The 23,846-nt window shown below is 41.8% G+C and overlaps 2 protein-coding genes across 2 annotated transcripts in view; one reads left to right on the plus strand and one right to left on the minus strand.

The window, feature by feature from the left end:
* The window catches only part of MAP3K15 (mitogen-activated protein kinase kinase kinase 15), a 145,113-nt gene extending 143,136 nt beyond the window's left edge, over positions 1–1,977 (plus strand). The window contains exons 27-29 of the mRNA XM_010822151.4: positions 1,038–1,138; positions 1,217–1,293; positions 1,890–1,977. Of these exons, the coding sequence (XP_010820453.2) occupies positions 1,038–1,138; positions 1,217–1,293; positions 1,890–1,977 (266 nt within the window). The remainder of the gene's footprint in view (positions 1–1,037; positions 1,139–1,216; positions 1,294–1,889) is intronic.
* Positions 959–23,846, minus strand: PDHA1 (pyruvate dehydrogenase E1 subunit alpha 1). The gene is made up of 11 exons (NM_001101046.2): positions 23,686–23,846; positions 11,131–11,190; positions 10,375–10,548; positions 9,466–9,592; positions 8,689–8,780; positions 7,751–7,843; positions 6,806–6,961; positions 6,524–6,595; positions 5,650–5,717; positions 4,398–4,506; positions 959–4,008 (listed from the first exon to the last, which is right to left on the minus strand). The coding sequence occupies exons 1-11, from the start codon at positions 23,740–23,742 to the stop codon at positions 3,844–3,846; spliced, it is 1,173 nt and encodes a 390-aa protein (NP_001094516.1). The 5' UTR covers positions 23,743–23,846; the 3' UTR covers positions 959–3,843.

The raw sequence follows: 23,846 nt of genomic DNA on the forward strand, positions 1-23,846 counted from the left end.
CTCATCAGTAATAAAAAGGAACTACCACTACATTCAAAAGCAGATGAATTGCAAAGAAGCCTACATGTTACGATTCCATAAATGTTGAACATTTATACGATACTCTGTTAAAGCAAAACTATAGGGACAGAAAAGAAATCAGAATGGGTGGGGGAGGACTGATTATAGAAGGCCCCAAGAACTTTTGGGCTGATAGAGAAATTTCTCTATCTTGACTGTAGTGGTGGTTCCTCATCTGTGCTTAGCAAAGTTCTCAGCATTGCATACCTAAAAAGGGTGGTTTACTGACTAAGGTATACCTCAGTCAACCAGCCTTAAGCAATTGGTGCCACTTACACAAGGGCTCTTGGACTGCAAGGAGATCCAACCAGTCCATTCTGAAGGAGATCAGCCCTGGGATTTCTTTGGAAGGAATGATGCTAAAGCTGAAACTCCAGTACTTTGGCCACCTCATGCAGAGTTGACTCATTGGAAAAGACTGATGCTGGGAGGGATTGGGGGCAGGAGGAGAAGGGGACGACAGAGGATGAGATGGCTGGATGGCATCACCAACTAGATGGACGTGAGTTGGAGTGAACTCCAGGAGTTGGTGATGGACAGGGAGGCCTGGCGTGCTGCGATTCATGGGGTCACAAAGAGTCAGACACGACTGAGCAACTGAACACAAGGGCTCCAGCTGCCTCTTGGAATGTGGGGTGGATAAGCTGTGAAGCGAAACTCAGTATTGAAACCTATCTCCTCATTTGAATTCCAGTGTACTTAAGGGAAATGATTCCTTAGAAAAGGCATTTTAAAGATGGTAAAACACATTTAAAGTGGTAGATGATGTACCCAACCCCAAACTAACTATTTATGTATGACACCTTTAATCTCTATAAAGTGATGCCAAGGACTGTGGACTCTTATGTAGTGTGTAGCTGAGCCAAGCTTAATCCATTTCCTTTTCACAGCACAATTACATTCTGGAATAGTTTATTTCATCCATCTTTTACTGTTACACATCAGTATACAACATAACACATTTCTAATCATTACAGAGAACTCAGTATCCCCTCCTGGGTCTCAGGAGCAGCGAACAGATAAAGAGCTTGTCGATTGGTTGCAACTGCAAGGAGCGGATACGAGAACAATTGAAAAGGTAAGCTGAGAACCAAACCATTCCTAGGCTGTTATTACAAAGCTGCTTAGCTCTTGATGTATGTCATCTTTGTTTCAGATTCTTGAAGAGGGTTACACACTGTCTGATATTCTTAATGATATCACTAAGGAAGACCTAAGGTACCTTAGACTACGGTAAGAATAGCCTCAAAACATTTTGTGTAACAGAAAATGGCTTTTTGGGTGTAGTTAGGCTTTTACATAAAAGCAGTAGAAAAGAAAGTGCTGGTAGCTTTCCCCCTTTCCCCTAGTCAGGAAACAAAAACTACCCAACCGTACTCCAAACTCTGGAGTTTCCAAGGGTGAAGCTGGGGAAAAGCTGAGAGGGAGCAGAAGCTAAAGGCCCAGTAAGCAAAGTCAACAGACTGCCAGGCTGGGAGTGGAATGAGCAAAGACAGGAGCTGACAGCACTCAAACCCTTTGATTCTCCTCCACTGGTCATCTTTAATAGCCTACTTTGCACAGGTGCCCTGGCACTCCTGTACATACCTCTAAGGCCACATCCCACTCGTGCTGGGGTAGAAATTTCACTTCCATATGTGAAGGGAACATATTCCTATTTTAGTTTTTAAGTTAGGGACTGCATTTTTAAGACTAGCCAGCAAAACAAGTCTAGAAGTACATACTATAGCTTTTGCCATAAGGGCTCCTAAAGAAGTATTGTGTGGTATTGCTTTGAAGTCATCTTTCCTTACTACTCACTCTAAAGAAGACTTCTGTTTGTTTCGTAGCGGTGGTCTTCTCTGCAGGCTCTGGACTGCAGTCTCCCAGTACAGAAGACGGGCTCAGGGGGCGCCAGCAACCCAAGATGAGGCTTAATAATCAGCCACGCAGGAAATAGAGGGAGCCCAGAGCTGACATCTTTGTTAAAGCTTCTGTTACATACACACCAATCCTGCTGCGATTCCACAAGGAAAACACCACTGTTCACTGAACAAATTTAGAACTTCAAGTTCTTAAAGAATTATGGAAAAAATGTTAATATTTCTCAACATGTTTTAAAGGTGAGTAGAACTGTATGTATTTTGAGAACTGTGATTGTAAAACTTGGTCTTGACATCCCAAAGTATTATGGGATTCTTTAACTTCAAACATTTGCTGGAAAGGTTGAACAATAGGTGTTTAACAAAAAGGCTCGGAATCACTATTTCAATTATACATTCCATACATTAACTGGAATTGCACTTAAAATTAGAAAAAGATAAAATCGATAAGACTATGCCTTGTATTTAATAATGTTTGATATGAATGTAAATAGAAAACTGTTAAGAAAATAGCTTCATATTTATATTGAATGTATAAATGGAGAAAACTAACTTATTTGGCCTTTGAAATGAAGTAGAATTGTCCTTCCACCCCTGCCAAGTTATAATAAATAATTGTGTTTTATTAATGAGACATGATGGTTCAGTGTGAACAGGCTTCAGCACCGACGTGCACACTAACAGGGGCGTGTGTGCACATTAGGGTACACTAGGTAAGCTGTTAATTAAAAGACGCTTACTCCTTGGAAGGAAAGTTATGACCAACCTAGATAGCATATTCAAAAGCAGAGACGTTATTTTGCCAACAAAGGTCCATCTAGTCAAGGCTATGGTTTTTCCAGTAGTCATGTGTGGATGTGGGACTTGGACTGTGAAGAAAGCTGAGGACCGAAGAATTGATGCTTTTGAACTGTGGTGTTGGAGAAGAGTCTTGAGAGTCCCTTAGACTGCAAGGCGATCCAACCAGTCCATTCTAAAGGAGATCAGTCCTGGGTGTTCTTTGGAAGGAATGATGCTAAAGCTGAAACTCCAGTACTTTGGCCACCTCATGCGAAGAGTTGACTCATTGGAAAAGACTCAGATGCTGGGAGGGATTGGGGGCAGGAGGAGAAGGGGACGACAGAGGATGAGATGGCTGGATGGCATCACCGACTCGATGGACCTGGGTTTCGGTGAACTCCGGGAGTTGGTGAGGACAGGGAGGCCTGGCGTGCTGCAATTCATGGGGTCACGAAGAGTCGGACACAACTGAGTGACTGAACTGAACTGAGGTAAGCTATTGGGCACTGCAAGGGACAGGACACTGATCCTCCCACAAGGTGGCGGCAGAGTTGGACAGGCATACAAGGAATTGTTTTTCCTTTTAGTAAAGTTAAAATCAAAGTTGCTCACTCGTGTCCAACTCTTTGTGACCCCATGGACTATACAGTCCATGGAATTCTCCAGGGGATCTTCCCAATCCAGGGATTGAACCCAGGTCTCCTGCATTGCAGGCAGATTCTTTAACAGCTGAGCCACAAGGGAAGCCCAAGAATACTGGAGTGGGTAGCCTATCCCTTCTCCAGGGGATCTTCCCAACCCAGGAATCGAACCGGGATCTCCTACATTGCAGGCAGATTCTTTACCAGCTGAGCTGCAAGGGAAGTGTTAAAACTAGTATACAATGAAATCAAATAGAAGTATTTTAAAGAAATAATTTGGAGGGTTAAGCAAACTATACCTATTTTAGACCTATATAACTAAAATAACCTTATCTGTGCAATCCCCTCTCTTAATGCAACACTGTACAAACCACATGCAAACACTATCTCAATCTACAGCGCTTTCTCTCTATGGGTTTTCCTCCTTGACAAAGTTGAGAACACAAAGCATTCCTTACAGTTGCTGCCAAATAACCCACTAAAGGTGTGTGTATCTCGCCTTAACTGATGGACTTAAACTTGATCCACTGGTTTGCACCCCGGACTTCAAAAGGTGGATCGTTGCAGTAAATGTGATAGCCGAGTTCTTCCAAAGGTGGTTCAGGATCAGCAGTAGCAAACTGAGCAGCATCCTCAATTTCTTTTCTCACTTCCACATCAATTTCCTAAAAATCAGATTACAGTTCAAGAGATTTTTTAGAAGATACACCTCTTAGGTACCAAGTAGTTCAACTCTTCTACTAGTACTAGAAGTATACTTAAGGTGCTATTATGGTAAAAGTAACAACGATCTAGAAAGAACTATTCTGAAGTAGAGACAGAAACATACACCCTGGCGAGGGAACATTTAAAAACCTCAAGTGTATTTACAGGAAAGAAAAACTGCGCTGTTTGAGTTTAAGAGCTTCACCAATATGACGGATGAATGCCCTATGAGAATTCAGTGTGTACTTTCCCTTACCTAGTTCACCTGAGAGTGGCAGCATTTTTGTGTAGAGAAAAGCTGGTCAAAATTTGAGAGCGGCAACTGTGAAAACCCTTAGAGTAAGTGTACCTTTAGTTCTTCAACACTGGCGAGATTGCTGTTCACCATCCTGTCCTTGAGGAGCATGATAGGGTCACTCTTACTTCTAACTTCCTGAATCTCTTCTCGGGTACGGTAACTGGGGAGGGAACCAGAGTGACAAGAACAGTTCTAGTAGAGCACACAGTCTGTGAAACACAGCAGCATATCAATACTTACATCTCCGTAGGAAGGGCAGAATTATACTTCAAAATACAAGAACGCATCCTAACATTCTGTAAGAGCTGCTCTGTCTAAACTCTACAGTGGCAATTCGCTGGGCTTCTCTGGCATTCTGACAACAGGAGCCCAGTTGCTATCTGCTTCTTTAATCTAGATGTAGGGCATGAAGGTAGTGATGGGGGCTCTTTAAGTGGGTGAAGACAGGGGGAGATGGTTTTCTGGGGTGATAGCTGTAACCTTGGAGGCAGGAGAATGCTAACCAGGAAAAAATTGTGCCCTTCCTTTCTCCTTTATGCTGGCAAAAACCTGGAGAGGAGGTTTTCCAATTCTTGAATGTATAGTTGATCCTTGTCCTACATTATCTGAAATAATACTAAAAGCAAAGGCTCTATCATTGTTTTTTAAACAGCAGAATTACACAAAGTGCTTTTTCCCATAAAAGCAGTTCTTTATAACATTTTCCCTTAGACCTTTAGCCTACACTCTTAAAGACTTCTTACGGCTTACTTTAACTAAATCTGCTTTTTAATTATGCCACACTCCAGGACTACAGCATTTCATGCTGGAGTTAGGACTTTTATCACTATTTTTTTTAACTCATCTATTTCAACACATGGAATATCCCTTCTGCTACTTGGTCTTGCACCATACCAGCCAGAAGAACATTTTCAAATGGAGGAATGTGCCCTGGGAGCATGTGAGGTAATGCCTACAAAACATAAATGCTCCCAAGTATACTACTGTTACCATCAGACCTGCTTTAGGTAATTCCTAAATAATTCCTCACAATTCCTTCCTACAATTGTTTTTTTAATTGGTACTCATGTTAAAATGTACACAATACATAGTGTAAAAGTTTCCAGAATGCTTTCTAAATTGGAACCAACTTATTATAAAGCACTGTTTTCAGGCTCAGACTAAACTACTAAATCAATGCATGAAGCCAACTGGTGTCTGGATTCAAAAGTAAATTTTGAAATGCTTTTGCTTTTTCATGTAAGTAGTACCACTCTAAGCCCATCTACTTTGAACACCACACTCAGTTTTTCCTTTACCCTACCTCACTCCAGGATCACTCATGCTGTGTCCATGGTAACGGTAAGTCTGCAGCTCCATCAGTATAGGCCCCTAAAACAGAACCCAATGGAGGTTAGGTGAGATGGGCATGGCCTCAAATATACACCCTGTCAACTACTCTGATCAGATCTGAGTTGTCAAGAATTTCTTCTTAGTTGACTGATTCAGTTATCTCTTCTCATTTCTAATACCTATTTACAGCATCTTTCATCCTCCCTATTTTTAAGAGGGACTTATTATCTTAGGGGTCTGTTTTCTGGGTTGTGGAACAGTGATTTAGGGAGAAGAACATCCTTCCACCAGTTCAAATAGCAGGGAAGCCTCTTTTTAGGCCAATCTCACTGTTTCCTTCTCCTTCCACTGCTGTAACTGGAAAGGTCAAGATCCTTAGGACTAAAACAATAAGACTACATAATTTAAACATATTAATTTATAGAAAACAAACTTATACTGAATGCTTATTATATAAGCACAGTTCTGTGCGGGGCACTGTGGGAGTCTCTAATCTCTTCACTCAAGGGGCTTATCATTAAGGTGGGGTGGGTGGGTGTGGAGGCATATAATGAACTGGAAGGCAAAATAGATTGTCACAACAAAGACAGAGGCAGAATGCTGAGGGAACACTGGAAGAAAAGATTTACCCCAAACGGGGGAAACATGGAATGTTTCCTAGGATGTGAGCTACCAAGACCATGTTATTTATAAAGGGACCCGACTGACTCAAGTGGATCCTGCTTCTATCTTATACATCTCAATTAGCAGCTACCTCTAAATTGCCACAATGGACACTTATTTCAACTTTAAGACAGATAAATGCCATTAGAAATCTCTAGCTTAGAGGCCAAAAAAAATCTTACCTTTCCAGATCTACAATAGGCAGCTGCAAATTTTGTGGCCTCCCGGACACACAGGATATCCATTCCATCTACCTGTCAATAAGTAGGAAAGATTTAAACACAACGTTGTAAATCAACTATACTTCATAAAAGTTCAAAGATAAAAAGGGCAGAGCTTAACTCCAAGTGCCTAAGATAGTTTTCTTTTCCTATGACCTGTTCATCCACTAAGAAAACAACCCTTCCTTTGATGTGAGACATCGGCCGAGAGTGCTGCCCCAGCTCTACCACAGGTGTCCTTACCCTCAGCCCAGGAATAAAGTCGCCTCTCTTGTAGTAATCAGTGCTGGCTGCTGCTCTTTCCACAGATGTTCCCATCCCATAGCGGTTATTCTCACAGATGAAAATACAAGGCAATTTCCACAAAGCTGCCATATTGTAAGCTTCGAATATCTGACCCTGGAAGTACAAATAAAAAGTTCAAGTGGTTTCATTGTGCTGTTTTTTTCTCAACATCATCATCCCCAAAAGCCACTGCTCTACCCAGCAAGAGAAAGCTCTCATAAAAGATGAAATGCCTCGCCTACAACCCAGATTCTGAGGCAAAGAAGTGTGTGTGTGAGGGGGGTGGTGCACCTGAGGAAGTGACAAACCCAATACTTCTGCTTGCTTCTTTCTGGGGCTGAGACAGCAGTACAGAGCACACTGGGGAAAGCCCAACATGTAGAATGGACTGCAGCTACCTAGTTTGGGGTTTTTATGCTCGATTATAAATCCTATGAGACCCTCTGGATAACCACTGTCTGAGAATCAGCACCCAGAGCAAGGCCTCACAGAGTGTCGGCCACAGACTGGTGATCACTCAGACCGTGACAGAAAGGGAGGAAGAGTCAGGGCTCAAAAACCATGAGGAGTCTGAAAATGCCTTGGCATTCAAGAGAATGAGTGCATATCACAGTACTGGTTTAGGAGTTGGTTTGCAAGGGATTACAATGTAAACCGTTCCTTCACTACAGAGTCTGTGGAGCACTGACATAGAACAAAGGTGAGCATCCGCTTAGGTGCACACTCATACAAATCACTTGTGAAACAATGCCAAGATGCAAATCTCTAATGTGGCCACAAAACCAAATTTTAGCCTGCCATATAAATGGCCATTTCAACTAGTAATCAATACAGTGCTTCGCCACAAACTATGAATATTCAACATTTTGGACACTACTGCAAAGTTAAGAGGCACTTACTCACCTGATTAGCAGCGCCATCACCGTACAAAGTCAAACAGACCTCGTCTTTTCCATTATACTTACAGGCCAGAGCAATCCCAGCTCCCAGGGGCACCTAATATTAAGGACAAGCAAGAAAGGAACCACAGAAATCCACAAGGGAAGAAATTTATGCTATGAACGTTAGCTCCTGACCAGAAAATAAGATAGAAATGACATGGTCCCTACAAACTCTTCCCTACCCAACCCTATCTCGGCTTACCCCACCCCTAAAATTGTAAACTGGCAAAGTAACACAAGTAACTGCTATTGTATTATTGTATTCTATTTCAACCCTTAAGCAATAACATTTCTGCATTCAAAGTTTCAACTATCAATTCTAAAAGCAACCCCCAGCAAACCAAGGGTTAGAAACAATACCTCAAACAACAAAACCCCAGATGCTAAAACCTTAATATATTAGAAAGTAAACTTAACAATCTAGATATGATTTTATACGTCTACTTGTTCATTATTTACTAACTGATGAGAACGAGGAGGATGGCACAACCACAGAAGCTGGCTTTAGATTCAAACTAGGTCCTTAAGATCCTGACCTCTTGCCTCTCCTGATCTGGTACCAGTGCCAGCACTATCTACAGCAGGGAGAGGGCTGTGGCCAAGAGGATGTGACCAAGCAATTAAGGTACTTAAATATCAATTAAAAGACAAAGGTATAGCTCTATTGCTAGAGGCTCTTGCTTACTTGTAAAACATAGCAAATGCCTAAAAAGGAAAATCTTTAAATTATTGTCTAACTCTATTAAATGGTCAAATAATAGAGTATGAAAGCAACAGGTCATTTAAAACACATCATGCCCCCCAAGTATGTCAGAGACATATCCTCTGGAGTACAAAATATTGCAAAGATGTGGGCCAGGGCCCAACCCAGGAAATGACACAATCCCAGTCCTCAGCTACCTGAGCTCCCACGATGCCATTGCCTCCGTAGAAATTCTTGGCATACATATGCATTGATCCTCCTTTTCCTTTAGCACAACCACCTCTTCGTCCTATACATGGCAGCACACAAATGTGACATATCAAACAAACATATAAAACAAAACCACACTGTGAGTATTTGCGCTGGCTTGACCATTAGATATCAAGAGACCAACTCAACTATATAACCACATGTCCCTCAAAGTACATATATAGTCCTCCTGGTCTCCTGGCCCTTTTATAATAAAGGTTAGACCAGTCCCATAAACCTTTCCAGCTCTCAAATCACCAAGTTTTCTTTAGATGTTAGCGTGGTACTCTAGACTTTTTTTGGCCCATTAAAAACATTTTCCAATTTCTCCTACATTGGTGTACAAGTCAAGGGGGACAAAGGGACTATTAAGAAGATGCCTACAATTTCATTTCTACACGATGAAATAACACTCAATTTACTTTCTCTGGCTGCTAGATTTCTGTTGGCATGCTTGAGTGATATACACTACTCTGATTTTATGGAGCTGACCTTTTTACCCAAGAGGCCAGATAACCTCAAAAATGGTCAGTTTACTCAAAAGCACTACCAGAGCACCCAAAGGGAGAGGTTTTTTTCCCCCTGGTTTCTCAGCATTTTTTTAAAAAAACATCAAAAAGGTTTTAATTAAAAAGTTTTAATGTTAACTTATAAACAGCATCTTTATTGGAGATTTGAAAACTTAATTCACTCAATTCCCTGTTTTTTGTAAATTAATAGCAAACCTGTAAGCTCTGCAAGGATCTCCCGGACAGAGAGTCCACGAGTAAAGGTAAAGCCATGAGCCCGGTACGCTGTGATCAGATGGTCTGTGGGGTTGATGCCGGCCTCCAGGCCTACACAACAAGCTTCCTGCATTCACGGAAGATGCGTCAGTGAGGCAATACAGTACACGTTTCTAGTTAACAGGCTTCCTTGACTATTATGAAACATTTGACCTAGAACACATTCATAAGCACGACAAATAGTTCCTTTTTCACCAGAAAAGAGTAAAGGGTAAAGACCAAGCCACAGCCATAAACTGTGGCAATCCACAGATATGCTGTTTCTCTTAAGCCTGTACGGTGACTTGAGAAAATCCTGCATCAGATGTCTACATCAAAATATTGGGGGAATTTCACTTGAAAATGGAGACTTCTGTCTTCTTTCAAAGACAAATAACAGGAAGCATTAGCCCCGTATTTCCACATGGCACCAACTGGCTGGTATCGTTATGACTTATCCTGCAGGTGGGACCTATCTGTTCCAGTTCACCACCAATTCCTGTCACCATTCTCAATTCTTCATGTAACTGGCAGCCTTCACTCATTTATTCTACCTGATTGGTCCCTGGTAGGCATTTGGTTTTGTAAACCTTGTCCTAAACCCACAAAACAAAAAAAAACAAAAACCCTTTTCTCCAAAGTATATCCAGTGCAGGTGATCATAATGCCATAGTGGAATAGGAAATCAGCAGTATGATACACGACTAAATTCTGTAACATAAGCATCCTAGCACGTCTCCACATTTTCATTTTTATTCTAAAATACCAGCCTCAAATCCTTCAGACAAATAAGGTAGGGTAACAGCCAAAAAACACACACTATACTTAAATTCCAAAGTAACATAGCTTTCTTACAAAACTACCACTCACCTGACCATCACACAAGTGACAGAAACCACGAATAATTTTCTGTTTATACAGCTGATCTGCTTTTAACTCCATTCGGCGAACGGTCTGCATCATCCTGTAGTATTTGAGCCCATCCTCCCTGGTAAGCACTGTAGTGACAGGAGGGCCCTCTTCCAGCCGGTGAAGATCACATTTCTGAAATGAAATCAGACAATTATCCCTCAGTCACTACAGTGTAAACACTGCTAACCCATTCTAAGATGTAACTCAAAATAGTTAACTTAAATATTTACAAACTTTACTGTTTTTTAATTTGAACACCAGCAGACAAGCATATCGGAAATGCTGCATATTGCTTCTGATTCCTTCTTAAAACTCACTGTGCAATGAAATGGGGTTTTGGAAGAAGGAAATCTTTCTAAGATGACTTTCATTGAAAACCTCTAGGTCAACTGAGTTATAGGTTCAAAGACAAACTTTCAAAGAATCATTCTAAGAATATTATTATTCAAACTTTTTACCCAATTACATTTTAAATCTTAGAGTAGGTCTTTAATTTTTTTTAGCTTGTGCTCCCTTTCCAAACTACCAATAAGCTGCTACATAAAAGGAGTAAATTCTAATTTTTGCTGAACCCCTCTGCATCTTTGATTCTAGAACACTTGTAATAAGATGGTGAAAAAGCATGATTATCAAAATGCCCTATCACAAAGGTGAAACTACACATCAGTGTCTACCTGTGGAAAAAATTTCAACAGAAAGCAAAACACCTCTTACCTTAATTTCAAAAGTAGCATCATTTGCAAAATGACGAGATGCCACCAGCACTCTGCTTGCCTTGAAAGATCAAAATACAAAAGTATATCAGTACTTTTTACTGCTTTTTTTGAGTTATTATTCTTACTAATTGGTTATCAGGATGGAGTCCTAGAACTCAAGAGCCCTAAACATTCATGGGCTTTATCTTCCATTCTGGTCACTGTGTTGGGATCCTTTCTTCCAAAATGCTTTGGCCAATGAAACACGATTGTACCCACATCTGAAGGCAAACAGCAGAAAGAGAAAGGGAGAAAACCCAAACCCATCTAGTTTGCCACTTTGTTGTCAAAGAAATTAGTGAAAATATAAGGCTAATGGCAAACTTGAAGAGACTAGATGATCTGTGGGATGTGTTTATTTATGCTATTCTTAGTCATAACTAGATATATTGGGCAAGCTAAAGCTTTACTTTCAGAATTGTTCTTCAGATAAATCTATGTTTCAATTCCTGTCTCAGGAAAATCACTTCTGTATAAGAGTACTATAAGAAAAATATTTTAAACTACTCAAAGCATTAGATAAACACCTTAGTGAGAAAAGTGAAAATCGCTCAGTCGTATCGGACTCTTTGCAACCCCATGGACTGTAGCCTGCCAGGCTCCTCTGTCCATGGAATTCTTCAGGCCAGAATACTGCAGTGGGTAGCTGTTCCCTTCTCCAGGGGATCTTCCCAACCCAGGGATCAAACCCAGGCAGATTCTTTACTGACTGAGCGGCCACAGAAGCCCTTTTAGCAAGAAAGGTATAAGAGAAAAGTAAAGATACGCAGCATTTTCTGACTTAAGAAAACAAAAGATCTGAGGGATGTTTTATGATTTGAACAGACAGAGGCTCCTCCTGAAGCACCAGAAAGAAGATGTTCTCTAAACAGTAACTCCACCCCCCTTTTTAAATAATAAATAATCCTCGTTTATTACTGGGGAAAAAACAGATTAGCCACCTGTTTTTTCAGTGGGTGAAATTCTGTCAAAAATGCCTTGTTCTGAGGTTGATCTCTTGCTAGATCAAGCAATGTGACCTATGTGCGACTTGGACCACTGCTTGGACTCAAAACAGGTCTCGGAGCTGCTGTCATTGACTCATGTCATTTAGTATGCACATTAGTGGCATCTGTGTTTTAACCTCAATTCCCATTGCTACATGGGTCTGAGGTTTAGAAGGGCATCTGAGTTGAGGGGTGGGACCTGCAATGAGTTTTCACTGAAGCTTTCTCTCTGTACTGATGAATCCCATGCTGAGTCCCTTGGAATGCAAGGAGATCCGACCAGTCCATCCTAAAGGAAATCAGTCCTGAATATTCATTGGAAGGACTGATGCTGAAGCTGAAACTCCAATCCTTTGGCCATCTGATACGAAGAACTGACTCACTAGAAAAGACCCTGATGCTGGGAAAGAGTGAAGGCGGGAGGAGAAGGGGATGGCAGAGGATGAGATGGTTGGATGGCATCACTGACTCTATGGACATGAATTTGAGTAAACTCCAGGAATTGATGATGGACAGGGAAGCCTGGAGTGCTGCAGTTCATGGGGTCATAAAGAGTCAGACACAACTGAGCAACTGAACTGAACTGAGTTGCCCAAAGCCATAGAGCACTTAAATGTTGGGGCTGGGGTACAAACCTAGCAAATCTGGCTCAAAGGTCTGTTACCTCACCCCCATGAGCTGCCTCCTCAAACCCACACCACTGCAAGAGAAGTCCCAGTGGTCCCTTCTTGATGTTCAAGGGGCTGTCAATGCTTGAGGGCAGGGGCAAGCTGGGAGAAGTGTTTCCTTTTCATTCTTTCACTCTGCTCACAGCAAAAGTACTCTATGTGATGGCTAAGGTCCAGGTTAGATCACAAACATTTAATCAGTACTGTTTTAGCCACATTCTGCCACATCACATATTCTGCCACATCACATATATGTAAACAAACACTTCTCATGCAGAATTGAAGCTCATCCTTCAGATCCCACAAAAGCACTTTTGATATGTTCACACACTGGACTTGATCTTGGTGAGAAGGGATAAAGTTGATCTGCTAAGTGTACAAGCCAGAAAGCAGAAAGCTATTACCTACTTATCTCTACACCCATCAGTATACCACAATCCAATAAAGTCAACAAAGACAATGACATTGCTAGAAGAAGTGAAAATGCTAGAAATAAATGCTTCAGACAAGTCGGGGGTAAAGACAGTTCATTAAAATACCGAAGAATAAGTGAAAAAAAAATTGAGAAACTTGGGGGGGCACTCTCTGTCCCCTTCTGATGTCTATGTCAGAAGCTTTCTCTCTCCTTTTTCACTGTGATAAAATTTCTGCCACACAAAAGCTCTGAATAATGAAGCCTGGTCCCTAATCCTGAAGCTAAATCTTCTTTGGAGATCACTAATCTGACACACTGTTCACCATAAGCTATCAACTTGAGGGCTTGTCTGGGATCTTCAAGACAAACTTTCAGCTTTTCAACCTCCTCATCAGTGAAAGGCTTCACATGGTGGATTCCTCTGCTTCAAGGAAAGGACTTTGTTCAACTCTGCGAATACCTGCACCAACAGCAATCATATGTGATGCCTCTTCTTGATCAGATGACATCTAACAATTCTATGGACTGGTATAACACATTATACCTTAACTATGGACATAATGTGACTTTTAATTTTTATTATGTTTTAACTTGGTTTTAATGACTATTTTGCCTTATATCCGTAACTGTATAACGGGGTTTATTTCTAGCTGTCTGAAAGCTTTTAGGTTACAAAAGATTGTTCATGCCCCTACAATTTCTACAGCCTCCTCCAACTATTACTTGGGACCCCTGGATCAGAAATCCTCAATATGAGCGTTAGGAGAATATGTTGCCTCAACAATTTAGGGTCTGTCTGCCTCCCTTACCAGCTCGAAGAAGTTATGAAATGAGAATGCCACCCCTTTCCCTTGGCAACATAATTCTCCTAAAAGAAAAAGGCGGGGGATGAGAGAGCTAATTCTTAGGTAGGTTGATAAGGAGTCTGGGGCCCTCAAGGAGGAAGGGATCCAGGGCTTTCAAGGAGGAGAAAAGAACAAACCATTTTTTCTACATTGCTTTGTCTTAGTCACATAAGAGACTTCCCTGGTGGCTCGGATGGTAAAGTGTCTGCCTACAACATGGGAGACCCAGGTTTGATCCCTGGGTGGGGAAGATCTTATGGAGAAGGCAATGGCACCCCACTCCAGTACTCTTGCCTGGAAAATCCCATGGACGGAGGAGCCTGGTGGGCTACAGTCCATGGGGTCAGAGTTGGACACAACTGAGCCACTTCACTTACTTAGTCACATAAGACATTTTTTTCTTAAACTCTGAGTTGTTATGACAACAATCTTGAAGACTAACTTTCCTTCAGCCCAGAGCTAATGATTACACAACAAAACAACACATCTTGCTCAAGGGACATGAAGGGGCATGAACAATCATTTGTAACCTAAAAGCTTTCAGACAGCTAGAAATAAACCCCATTATACAGTTACAGATGTAAGGCAAAATAGTAATTAAACCAAGTTAAAACAATAAAAGTTAATCATTGTACTAATGATTATATAACAACAATGTATCTTGCTCAAGAACATGTTTCTCCTCGTAATAGGAACTTTCTACCAATCTTATGTGGGAGTGGGTCTGGTGAAAGTATATAAGGCCCTGCTAAGACTATCAAGAAGGGGCACTCTCTGTCCCCCCTTCTGATGTCTATGTGTCTCTGTCAGAAACTTTCTCTGTCCTTTTTCAATGTAATAAAACTTCTGCCACACACACACACACACACAAATTGAGAAACTTGGGAATTTTCTCAAACTCTTCCAAAAGACTGAAGAGGAAGGAACACCTCCAAGCACATTCTAGGAAGCCACCATCACCCTGATACCAAAACCATACAAAGATATCATCAAAAATTACAGGCCAGTATCACTGATGAATATAGACACAAAAATTCTCAACTGATTAGCAAACCAAATCCAACAACATAAAAAAAAGCATACACCATCACCAAGTGGTGAACTCCAGGCTCATAAGGATGGCTCAACATATGCAACCAACGTAATACACCACATTAATAAAAGTCAGACACCACATGATCATCTCAATAGATGCAGAAAAAGCACCCAACAAAATTCAACCCCCCCAGAGCCTCTTAGACAGAGTGAAGTAGTAAGTCAGAAAGCAAAAACAAGTATCGTATATTACTCCATATACATGAAATCTAGAAAAATGGTACTGATGAAGCCTGTAGAGAACTGACTCGTGGGCACAGTGGGGGAAGGTGAAGGTGGGACAAATTTAAGAAAGGAGCACTGAAGTATATACACAATCATATGTAAAATAGAGGGAAATTGTAAGTAACATGGGGAGCCCAGCCTGGCTCTCTATGATGACCTAAAGGGGTGGGATACGAGGAGGGGAGGGAGGGAAGGGAGATATATATGACTGATTCACACTGTTGTACAGCAGAAACCAAGATACTATAAAGCAATTTTCTACCAATTAAACAATTTTTTAAAAATTCAACATCCATTCAGGATAAAAACTCTTATCAAAGTGGGCATACAGGGAACATATTTCAAAATAGTAAAAGCTATTTATTAATAGCCAACATCAATACTGAATGGTGAAAAGTTGAAAGCCTTCCTGCTAAAATCTGGAACAAGACAAGCATGGTCACTCTCACCACTTCTCTTCAATGTAGTATTGGAAGTTCTAGCCACAGCAATCAAACAAGAGCAAGAAATAAAGGTATCCAAATTGAAAGGGAAGAGATAAAACGGTCATTATATGCAAATGACATGCTACTATATATAGAAAACCCCAAAGACTCCACACAAAAACTAATAAATGATAAATTCAGCAAGGTAGGCAGATACAAGACTAACATGCAGAAATATGTTCCATTTCTTTGCACTAAAAATGAAATATCAGAAAGAGAATATAAAAATAATAACAGTATCTCTTAAAAACTAAACTTCCAAGGAATAAACCTATGAAGACCTACAAGACTTTCTAGAACTAACACCCCCAAAAAAGATGTCCTTTTTATCATAGGAGACTGGAATGCAAAAGTAGGAAGTCAAGAGATACCTGGAGTTTGGCTTTGCACAAGTTTGGCTTTGGAACACAAAATGAAGCAGGGCAAAGGCTAACAGAGTTTTGCCAAGAGAATGCACTGGTCATAGCAAACACCCTTTTCCAACAACACAAGAGAAGACTCTACACACGGACATCACCAGATGGTCAACACTGAAATCAGACTGATTATATTCTTTGCAGCCAAAGATGGAGACACTATACAGGCAGCAAAAACAAGAACAGGAGCTGTCTGTGGCTCAGATCATGAACTCCTTATTGCAAAATTCTGACTTAAATTGAAGAAAGTAGGGAAAACCACTAGGCCATTCAGGTATGACCTAAATCAAATCCCTTATAATTATACAGTGGAAGTGACAAAGAGATTCAAGGGATTAGATTTGATAGTGTGCCTGAAGAACTATGGATGGAGATTCGTAACACTGTACAGAAGGCAGTGATCAAAACCATACTCAAGAAAAAGAAATGCAAAAAGCCAAAATAGTTGTCTGAGGAGGGCTTACAAATAGCTGAGAAAAGAACAGAAGCGAAAGGCAAAAGAGAAAAGGAAAGTTATACCCATCTGAATGCAGAGTTCCAAAGAATAGCAAGGAGAGATAAGAAAGCCTTCTTAAGTGAACAATGCATATAAATAGAGGAAAACAGATGGGAAAGATTAGAGATCTCTTCAAGAACATCAGAGATACCAAGGGAACATTTCCTGCAAAGAGGGGCACAATAAAGGACAGAAATGGTATGGACCTAACAGAAGCAGAAGATAAGAAGAGGTGGCAAGAATACACAGAAGAACTGTACAAAAAAGATCTTCTTTGTTGGAACATAGAGAAAGCAAGGAAATTTCAGAAAAACAACTTCTGCTTCATTGACTACGCTAAAGCCTTCGACTGTGTGGATCAAAACAAACTGTGGAAAATTCTTAAAAGAGATGGGAATACCAGACCACCTTACCTGCCTCCTGAGAACTCTGTATGTCAAGAGGTCAAGAAGCAACAGTTAGAACTGGACATGGAACAACGAACTGGTTCAAAACTGGGAGTCAAGACTGTTTATTGTTACCCTACTTATTTACCTTAGATGCAAAGTACATCATGCAAAATGCCCAGCTGGATGAATCACAAGGGAGACATATCAACAACCTCGGATATGCAGATGACACCACCTTAATGGCAGAAAGGGAAAAGGAACTTTAAGCCTCTTGATGAAGGTGAAAGAGGAGAGTGAAAAAGTTGGCTTAAAACTCAAGATTCAAAAAAGTTAAGATCATGGCATCCGGTCCCATCACCTCGTGGCAAATAGATAGGGAAACAATGCAAATGGTGACAGACTTTATATTCTCGGGCTCCAAAATCACTGTGGACAGTAACTGCAGTCACGAGATTAAAAGACACTGCTTCTTGGAAGAAAAGCAATGACAAACCTAGATGGCATATTAAAAAGTAGAGACGTTACTTTGCCAACAACGTTCTGTCTAGTCACAGCTATGGTTTTCCAGTAGTCATGTATGGATGTGAGAGTTGGACCATAAAGAAGGCTGAGTGCTGAAGAACTGATGCTTTCAAACTGTGATGCTGGAGAAGACTCCTGAGAGTCCCTTGGATAGCAAGGAGCTCAAACCAGTCAATCCAAAAGGAAATCAACCCTGAGTATTCACTGGAAGTACTGAAGCTCCCATACTTTGGCCCCCTGATGCCAAGAGCCAACTCACTGGAAATGACCCTGATGCTGGGAAAGATCGAGGGCATGAGGAGAAGGGCATGAGAGAGGATGAGATGCTTGGATGGCATCATTGACTCAATGGACATGAGTCTGAGCAAACTCTAGGAGGTAGTGAAGAACAGGGAAGCCTGCCATGCTGCAGTCCATGGGGTCTCAGAGTCGGACACAACTGAGTAATTGAACACCAAACCTGACCAAGGAGGTGAAAGATACACTGACCACTATAAAACACTAATAAAGGGAACTGAAGATAATTCAAAGAAATGAAAGACTATCCCATGCCCCTGAAATGGAGGAATTACTATTACTAAACTGGCCATACGACAAAAAGTAATCTACTGTAATGTGATGTCTATCAAATTACCTATGGCATTTTTCACAGAACTAGAACAACAAATCCAAAAACTTATAGGGAACCATTAAAGACCCAGTATTACCAAAGCAATCCTAAGCAGGCAGGGGGGAACCAGAGCAGGACATTTAACTCTCCCAGCTATAGTAATCAAAACAGTATAGTATTGGCACAAAAACAGACGTACAGATCAATGGAAGAGAACAGAGAACCCAGAAACAGACCAACACACCTATGGTCGATTCATCTTTGACAAAGGAGGCAAGAATATAAAACAGGACCAAAACAGTCTCTTCAGCAAGTGGTGCTGGAAAAGTTGGACAGCTGCATGCAAATCAATGCAATTAGAACACACCCTCACACCATGCATAAAAATAAAGTCAAAATGTCTTAAAGGACTTAAACGTGGGCTTCCTTGGTGGTCCAGTGGTTAAGAATCCACCTGCCATGGCAGGGAACACAGATTCAACCCAGGTCCGGGAAGATTCCACATGCTGTGGGGCAACTAAGCCCGTGCACCACAACTACTGAGCCTGTGCTCTAGAGGCTGGAAAAGCGAGCACTGAAGCCCGCACATCTTAGCCTGTGTTCCACGACAAGAGAAGCCACTGTGATGAGGTGCGTGCGAACTGCAACCAGACTAGCCCCCACTCACAGCAACAGAGAAAGCCCAGGCATAGCAAGGAAGACCCAGCGCAGCCAAAACTAAATAAATAAATTAAAACTTAAAAGAGAGAGACTTAAACATAAGACATGCCAACATAAAACTCTGGAAAGACAGCATAAGCCAAACATTCTGACATAAATTGTAAAACATTCTAACCATAAATCGTACCAATGTTTTCTTAGGTCTCTCTCCCAAGGCAATAGAAACAAAAACAAAAATAAACAAATGGGACCTATTCAAACTTACAAGCTTTTACACAGCAAAGGAGACCATAAAAAAGACCTAAGGGATGGGAGAAAGTATTTGCAAATGATGCAACCAACAAGGGCTTCATTTCCAACAGATACAAGCAGCTCATACAACAACAACAAAACAACCCCATTGAAAAGCAGGCAAAAGACCTTAACAGACATTTCTCTAAGGAAGACATACAGATAGCCAGTAGGCACATGAAAGGGTGCTCAACATCACTCATTTTTAGAGACATGCAAATCAAAACAACAAGGTACAATGAAGTACCACGTCACACCGGTCAGAACAGCCATCACTAGAAAACCTACAAATGCTGCCGAGGGTGTAGAGACAAGAGAACGCCCCTACACTGCTGCAGCCACTGTGGAAAACATGGAGGTTTCTCCGAAAAGTAAAAATAGAACTATATGATCTACCCTCCCAGTGGCTCAGCAGTAAAGAATTCACCTGCAATGTGGGAGACCTGGGTTCGATCCCTGGGTTGGGAAGATCTCCTGGAGAAGGGAACAGCTAACCCACTCCAGTTTTCTGGCCTGGAGAATTCCATGGACTGCACAGTCCATGCAGTTGCAAAGAGTCAGACACAACTGAGCAACTTTCACTTTCATATGATCTAGCAATACTACTGCTGGGCATATACCTGGAAAAAATTATAATTCAAAAAGATGCGTGCACCCCTATATTCATAGCAAGAGCCAAGCAGTGGAATCAATTTAAAAGTTCATCAATAGATGAATGGATACAGATGTGGTACATACAGAGAGTGGAATACTAGTCAGCCATAAAAAAGAACAAAATAACGCCATTTGCAGCAACATGGATGCAACAAGAGATTATCAAAGTAAGTGCAGTAAATCAGAAAAAAAAGACAAACCCCATATGCTTTCATTTATATGTGCAATCTAAAATATGGCACAAATGAACCTATCTACAAAGCAAAATAAACTCACAGGTACAGAGAACAGACTGTGATTGCCAGTGGGAGTGAGAGAGATGGGCTGGGAAGTCTGAGATTAGTAAATGCAAACTAAGACATTTAGACTGGATGAACAACAAGGTCCTACTTTATAGCACAGGGAACAATACTCAATCTCCTGGGATAAACCATACTAGAAAAGAATATTTTTAAAGTATGTATACATGTGTATGCTGCTGCTGCTGCTGCTGCTAAGTCGCTTCAGTCGTGTCCGACTCTGTGTGACCCCAGAGAGGGCAGCCCACCAGGCTCCCCCATCCCTGGGATTCTCCAGGCAAGAACACTGGAGTGGGTTGCCATTTCCTTCTCCAATGCAGGAAAGTGAAAAGTGAAAGTGAAATTGCTCAGTCATGTCTGACTCTTAGCGACCCCATGGACTGCAGCCCACCAGGCTCCTCCATCTATGTGATTTTCCAGGCAAGAGTACTGGAGTGGGGTGCCATTGCCTTCTCCGATATATGTGTATAACTTAGTCAATTTGCTGTACAGCAGAAATTAGCACAACACTGAAATAAGCACTCTGAAAACTCAACCTCATTCAAAGATGAAATCACAGGTACTTAAGCACCTTAAGTAACTTCAGTTACAGTGGACGCTCTGCTTTCATTTTAAAGACTCAACTTTCTGTAGCAGGTGCAAGCATTCAGTTTCTTGAAGTTCTGGTGGATTGGCTGAAAGGAGGCAATGAATTAAATTACTACTTTGTTTATTACTACTACTTCATACAATGATTTTGTTAAACAATAAGTTCCTTAAATGTGTTTGAGTCACTTATGCTTGAGTAACAAGCTGTCTTGATAGGACTCACGTCCGATGTGCTGACTTAAGTGTTAAACCCAGAATACTGGGAATCTGCCACACTGGTTCACGGAACAAGAAACTTGTCTAGTCCGTGACCTAAGAGTTTTAAGTGTTTTTTCCTTCACCTAACAATGATCTTTGTAGCATTAAAATGAATAGAACAGAATGTCTGTGATGATTTTAAACCAAACACTGAACTCTCTAAGTAGCCTGTGCTAACACATCTGAAACCTGATAGATGAATGAGCACACTGGACCCAAGAGCCCAAAATGCACTGAGCACTCTGGGAACCTTTCATGATTACTACTGTTTATAGAAATGCTAGTTAGCTGACTTGCTTTGTTGCAGGGAGTGGGAGCTATTAAACAAAATTTCAGCTCACCCACAATCCAGGGTTAATATAAAATTCTTAAAATATTTGTGTCTAGGCCTTAGTACACTTAAGGGCACAAGGGCAGGCAGCCAAAAAAAAAAAAAAAAAACCATGCAAAATAGCCAAAGAGAAGGGCAGCTCAAAGAAGCATAACTCCTTCACTGTCTCTCATCCTCAACAAAAAAATTTTTTAATTATTTTTACTTAAATAAAAGAGAAATTCTCTGCACAGTAATCCATTTCTGCCATAATAACCTTTTCTCTCAATTAGAATTTCTGACTAAATAAAGGTATACTCCATTTTTATCCTACTAGCACATCATTGTAAGCCAAATCTGATTTGTTTGATTTGAGCTGTATTATATGATTTTTGAAAAGGCCAAAGTTTTATTGAGGTGAAGATGAAGCGCCATTTGCCTTTCATGCCAACATATTGCTGGAAAACAAAAACAATCAGGAGTACTTCGGACAGTTGAGGGAATGAGGCTCTGATTTTCAACAATGACTTCTCTCTGCTCTTAGGGACACAGAGGTGACAGTAATTTGAAAACTCACGAATTTTCTTTTCCTGTAGAACATCACCGATTCAATCAAAGTTTTACTTTTTTTAATGTAATCCTTTAAATTTAATGTAATACAGGACTAGGTCTGCATTATGTTATATGCAAATATACATGCATTACATTACATACCTCTATCATGTTGAAAACATGTTTCTGTTACCTACATTCAACTAAAAATTGATGCTATGGACATTAACTAGCCAAGGGCCCAGCACACATGAAGAGCTCAATAAATGTTGGGTATGTCATGTGTACAGGGAGAAATAAAGAACAGCAGAACGTGGCTGTCCTTCACCTTACATGCTGCTGCTGCTGCTAAGTCACTTCAGTCATGTCCGACTCTGTGCGACCCCATAGATGGCAGCCCACCAGGCTCCTCTGTCCCTGGGATTCTCCAGGCAAGAACACTGGAGTAGGTTGCCCTTTCCTTCTCCAATGCATGAAAGTGAAAATGAAAGTGAAGTCGCTCAGTCGTGTCCGACTGGTAGCTACCCCATGGACTGCAGCCCACCAGGCTCCTCCGTCCATGGGATTTTCCAGGCAAGAGTACTGGAGTGGGGTGCCATTGCCTTCTCCCCTTACATGCTAATAAGGATTAATCCATTACAAGCTTTGTATTTGCCAGTCAATAGCATTCCTAGAGGGGTACACTTTCTACCTTTTCAAACTCCCTGCCCATACCAAGCAGAGTTGCCACAAAGTCTTGCGTGAAGTTACTAGAGCAGGAATTCCAAGTCTTGTCTGAAGTTATACCAAGTAACACTACCCCCAGTGCCTAGAGGTCAAAATGCTCCAAAGCTTAGTCTAGGCATATCTAAACCCTGGAGCCACAAATAACCTCTAACCCCACCCTCCCAAGCACCAAGGCTGTTTCCTTCAGCTACTTTTACCCTAAGAACAGGTGTGCAAGGGACAGAGCGTCTCCCTCTAGGTTCGGCTTGACGGCTCCTGAACTGACTGCCAAGAAAAGCTCAACGTTGAGGAAGACGAAACGGTAGGAGGCGTGTTTCTGGGGACACTAACCCTGCGTGAATCCTCCAGGGAACAGCACTGGTGATTAATGAATGTATACCAAACTGGGCACTCAGTAACAATATGTAACAGACAGCAACTACTATGTAACAAGCGCTATAGGGAAAGGTCTGCATACTTGTCAATCTTTTAAGCCTCACAGCCACCCCACGGGGTAAGTACTCTCAACTCCGTTTCAGAGATAAGCAAACTGAGCACCGACCTGTTTCAGAAAGGACAAAACCAAAAAACTCTCGCCCAAGGTCACAGGATAAGCAAATGGTGAAACTTCTGACTGAGCGGGGCCACTCAGTCTCCGGACTCCCGGTCAAGAGGAACAAAATTACGAAGATTTAAAAGGAATGGGCCTGTAAGAGGTAGTCAACTGTACACTCAAGGAAACCCAAGTGCCTCCTTTTCTGACTGTAGTAAACGATCGCGCCCTTCCGGAGCGATTCGATTAGTCCGACATCGGCCGCCGCGGCTGGCCGCCACGCGGACCTTGTAAACCGCCCCCTCCCCCTGGTCGGCCCCAGAGGCCGAACCATAGCTACTCTCGCGACCAGGGGTACAGCGCAAGACGTGGAAACTGAACAAAGGCCCGCGGCTGCACGAGGCCCGGCCCGCCAGCCCACTGAGCCCACGCGCCCTGCCCTCTGCAGTCCTCCAGTCTCGCGCCCACCCCGGGTCATCCACTCCGCCTCACCGGCTTCTGGGCGACGCCCGACAACACGCGAGAGACGGCGGCGAGCATCTTCCTCATGGAGCGCAGGCAGTGGCTGCAGCTGCGAACCTTCAACGAGCCCAGGAGTGCGGCCCAGGTGCGTCCAAGTCTCCTTCAGGTGCCCTGAGCTGACGTTTACACTT

This window comes from Bos taurus, chromosome X (genome assembly GCF_002263795.3).
Source record: "Bos taurus isolate L1 Dominette 01449 registration number 42190680 breed Hereford chromosome X, ARS-UCD2.0, whole genome shotgun sequence".
NCBI classification, from domain to species: domain Eukaryota; kingdom Metazoa; phylum Chordata; class Mammalia; order Artiodactyla; family Bovidae; genus Bos; species Bos taurus.

What these genes read in the sequence shown, in the direction of transcription:
- PDHA1 (NM_001101046.2), bottom strand. Translation starts at nt 23,742, where the DNA reads ATGAGGAAGATGCTCGCCGCCGTCTCTCGCGTGTTGTCGGGCGTCGCC. An exon ending in ATGCTACTTTTGAAATTAAG is followed by an intron (nt 10,549 to 11,130) that starts GTAAGAGGTGTT and finishes ATTTCATTTCAG; the next exon opens with AAATGTGATCTTCACCGGCT. An exon ending in GTGATGGCGCTGCTAATCAG is followed by an intron (nt 6,962 to 7,750) that starts GTGAGTAAGTGC and finishes TTGTACTTCCAG; the next exon opens with GGTCAGATATTCGAAGCTTA.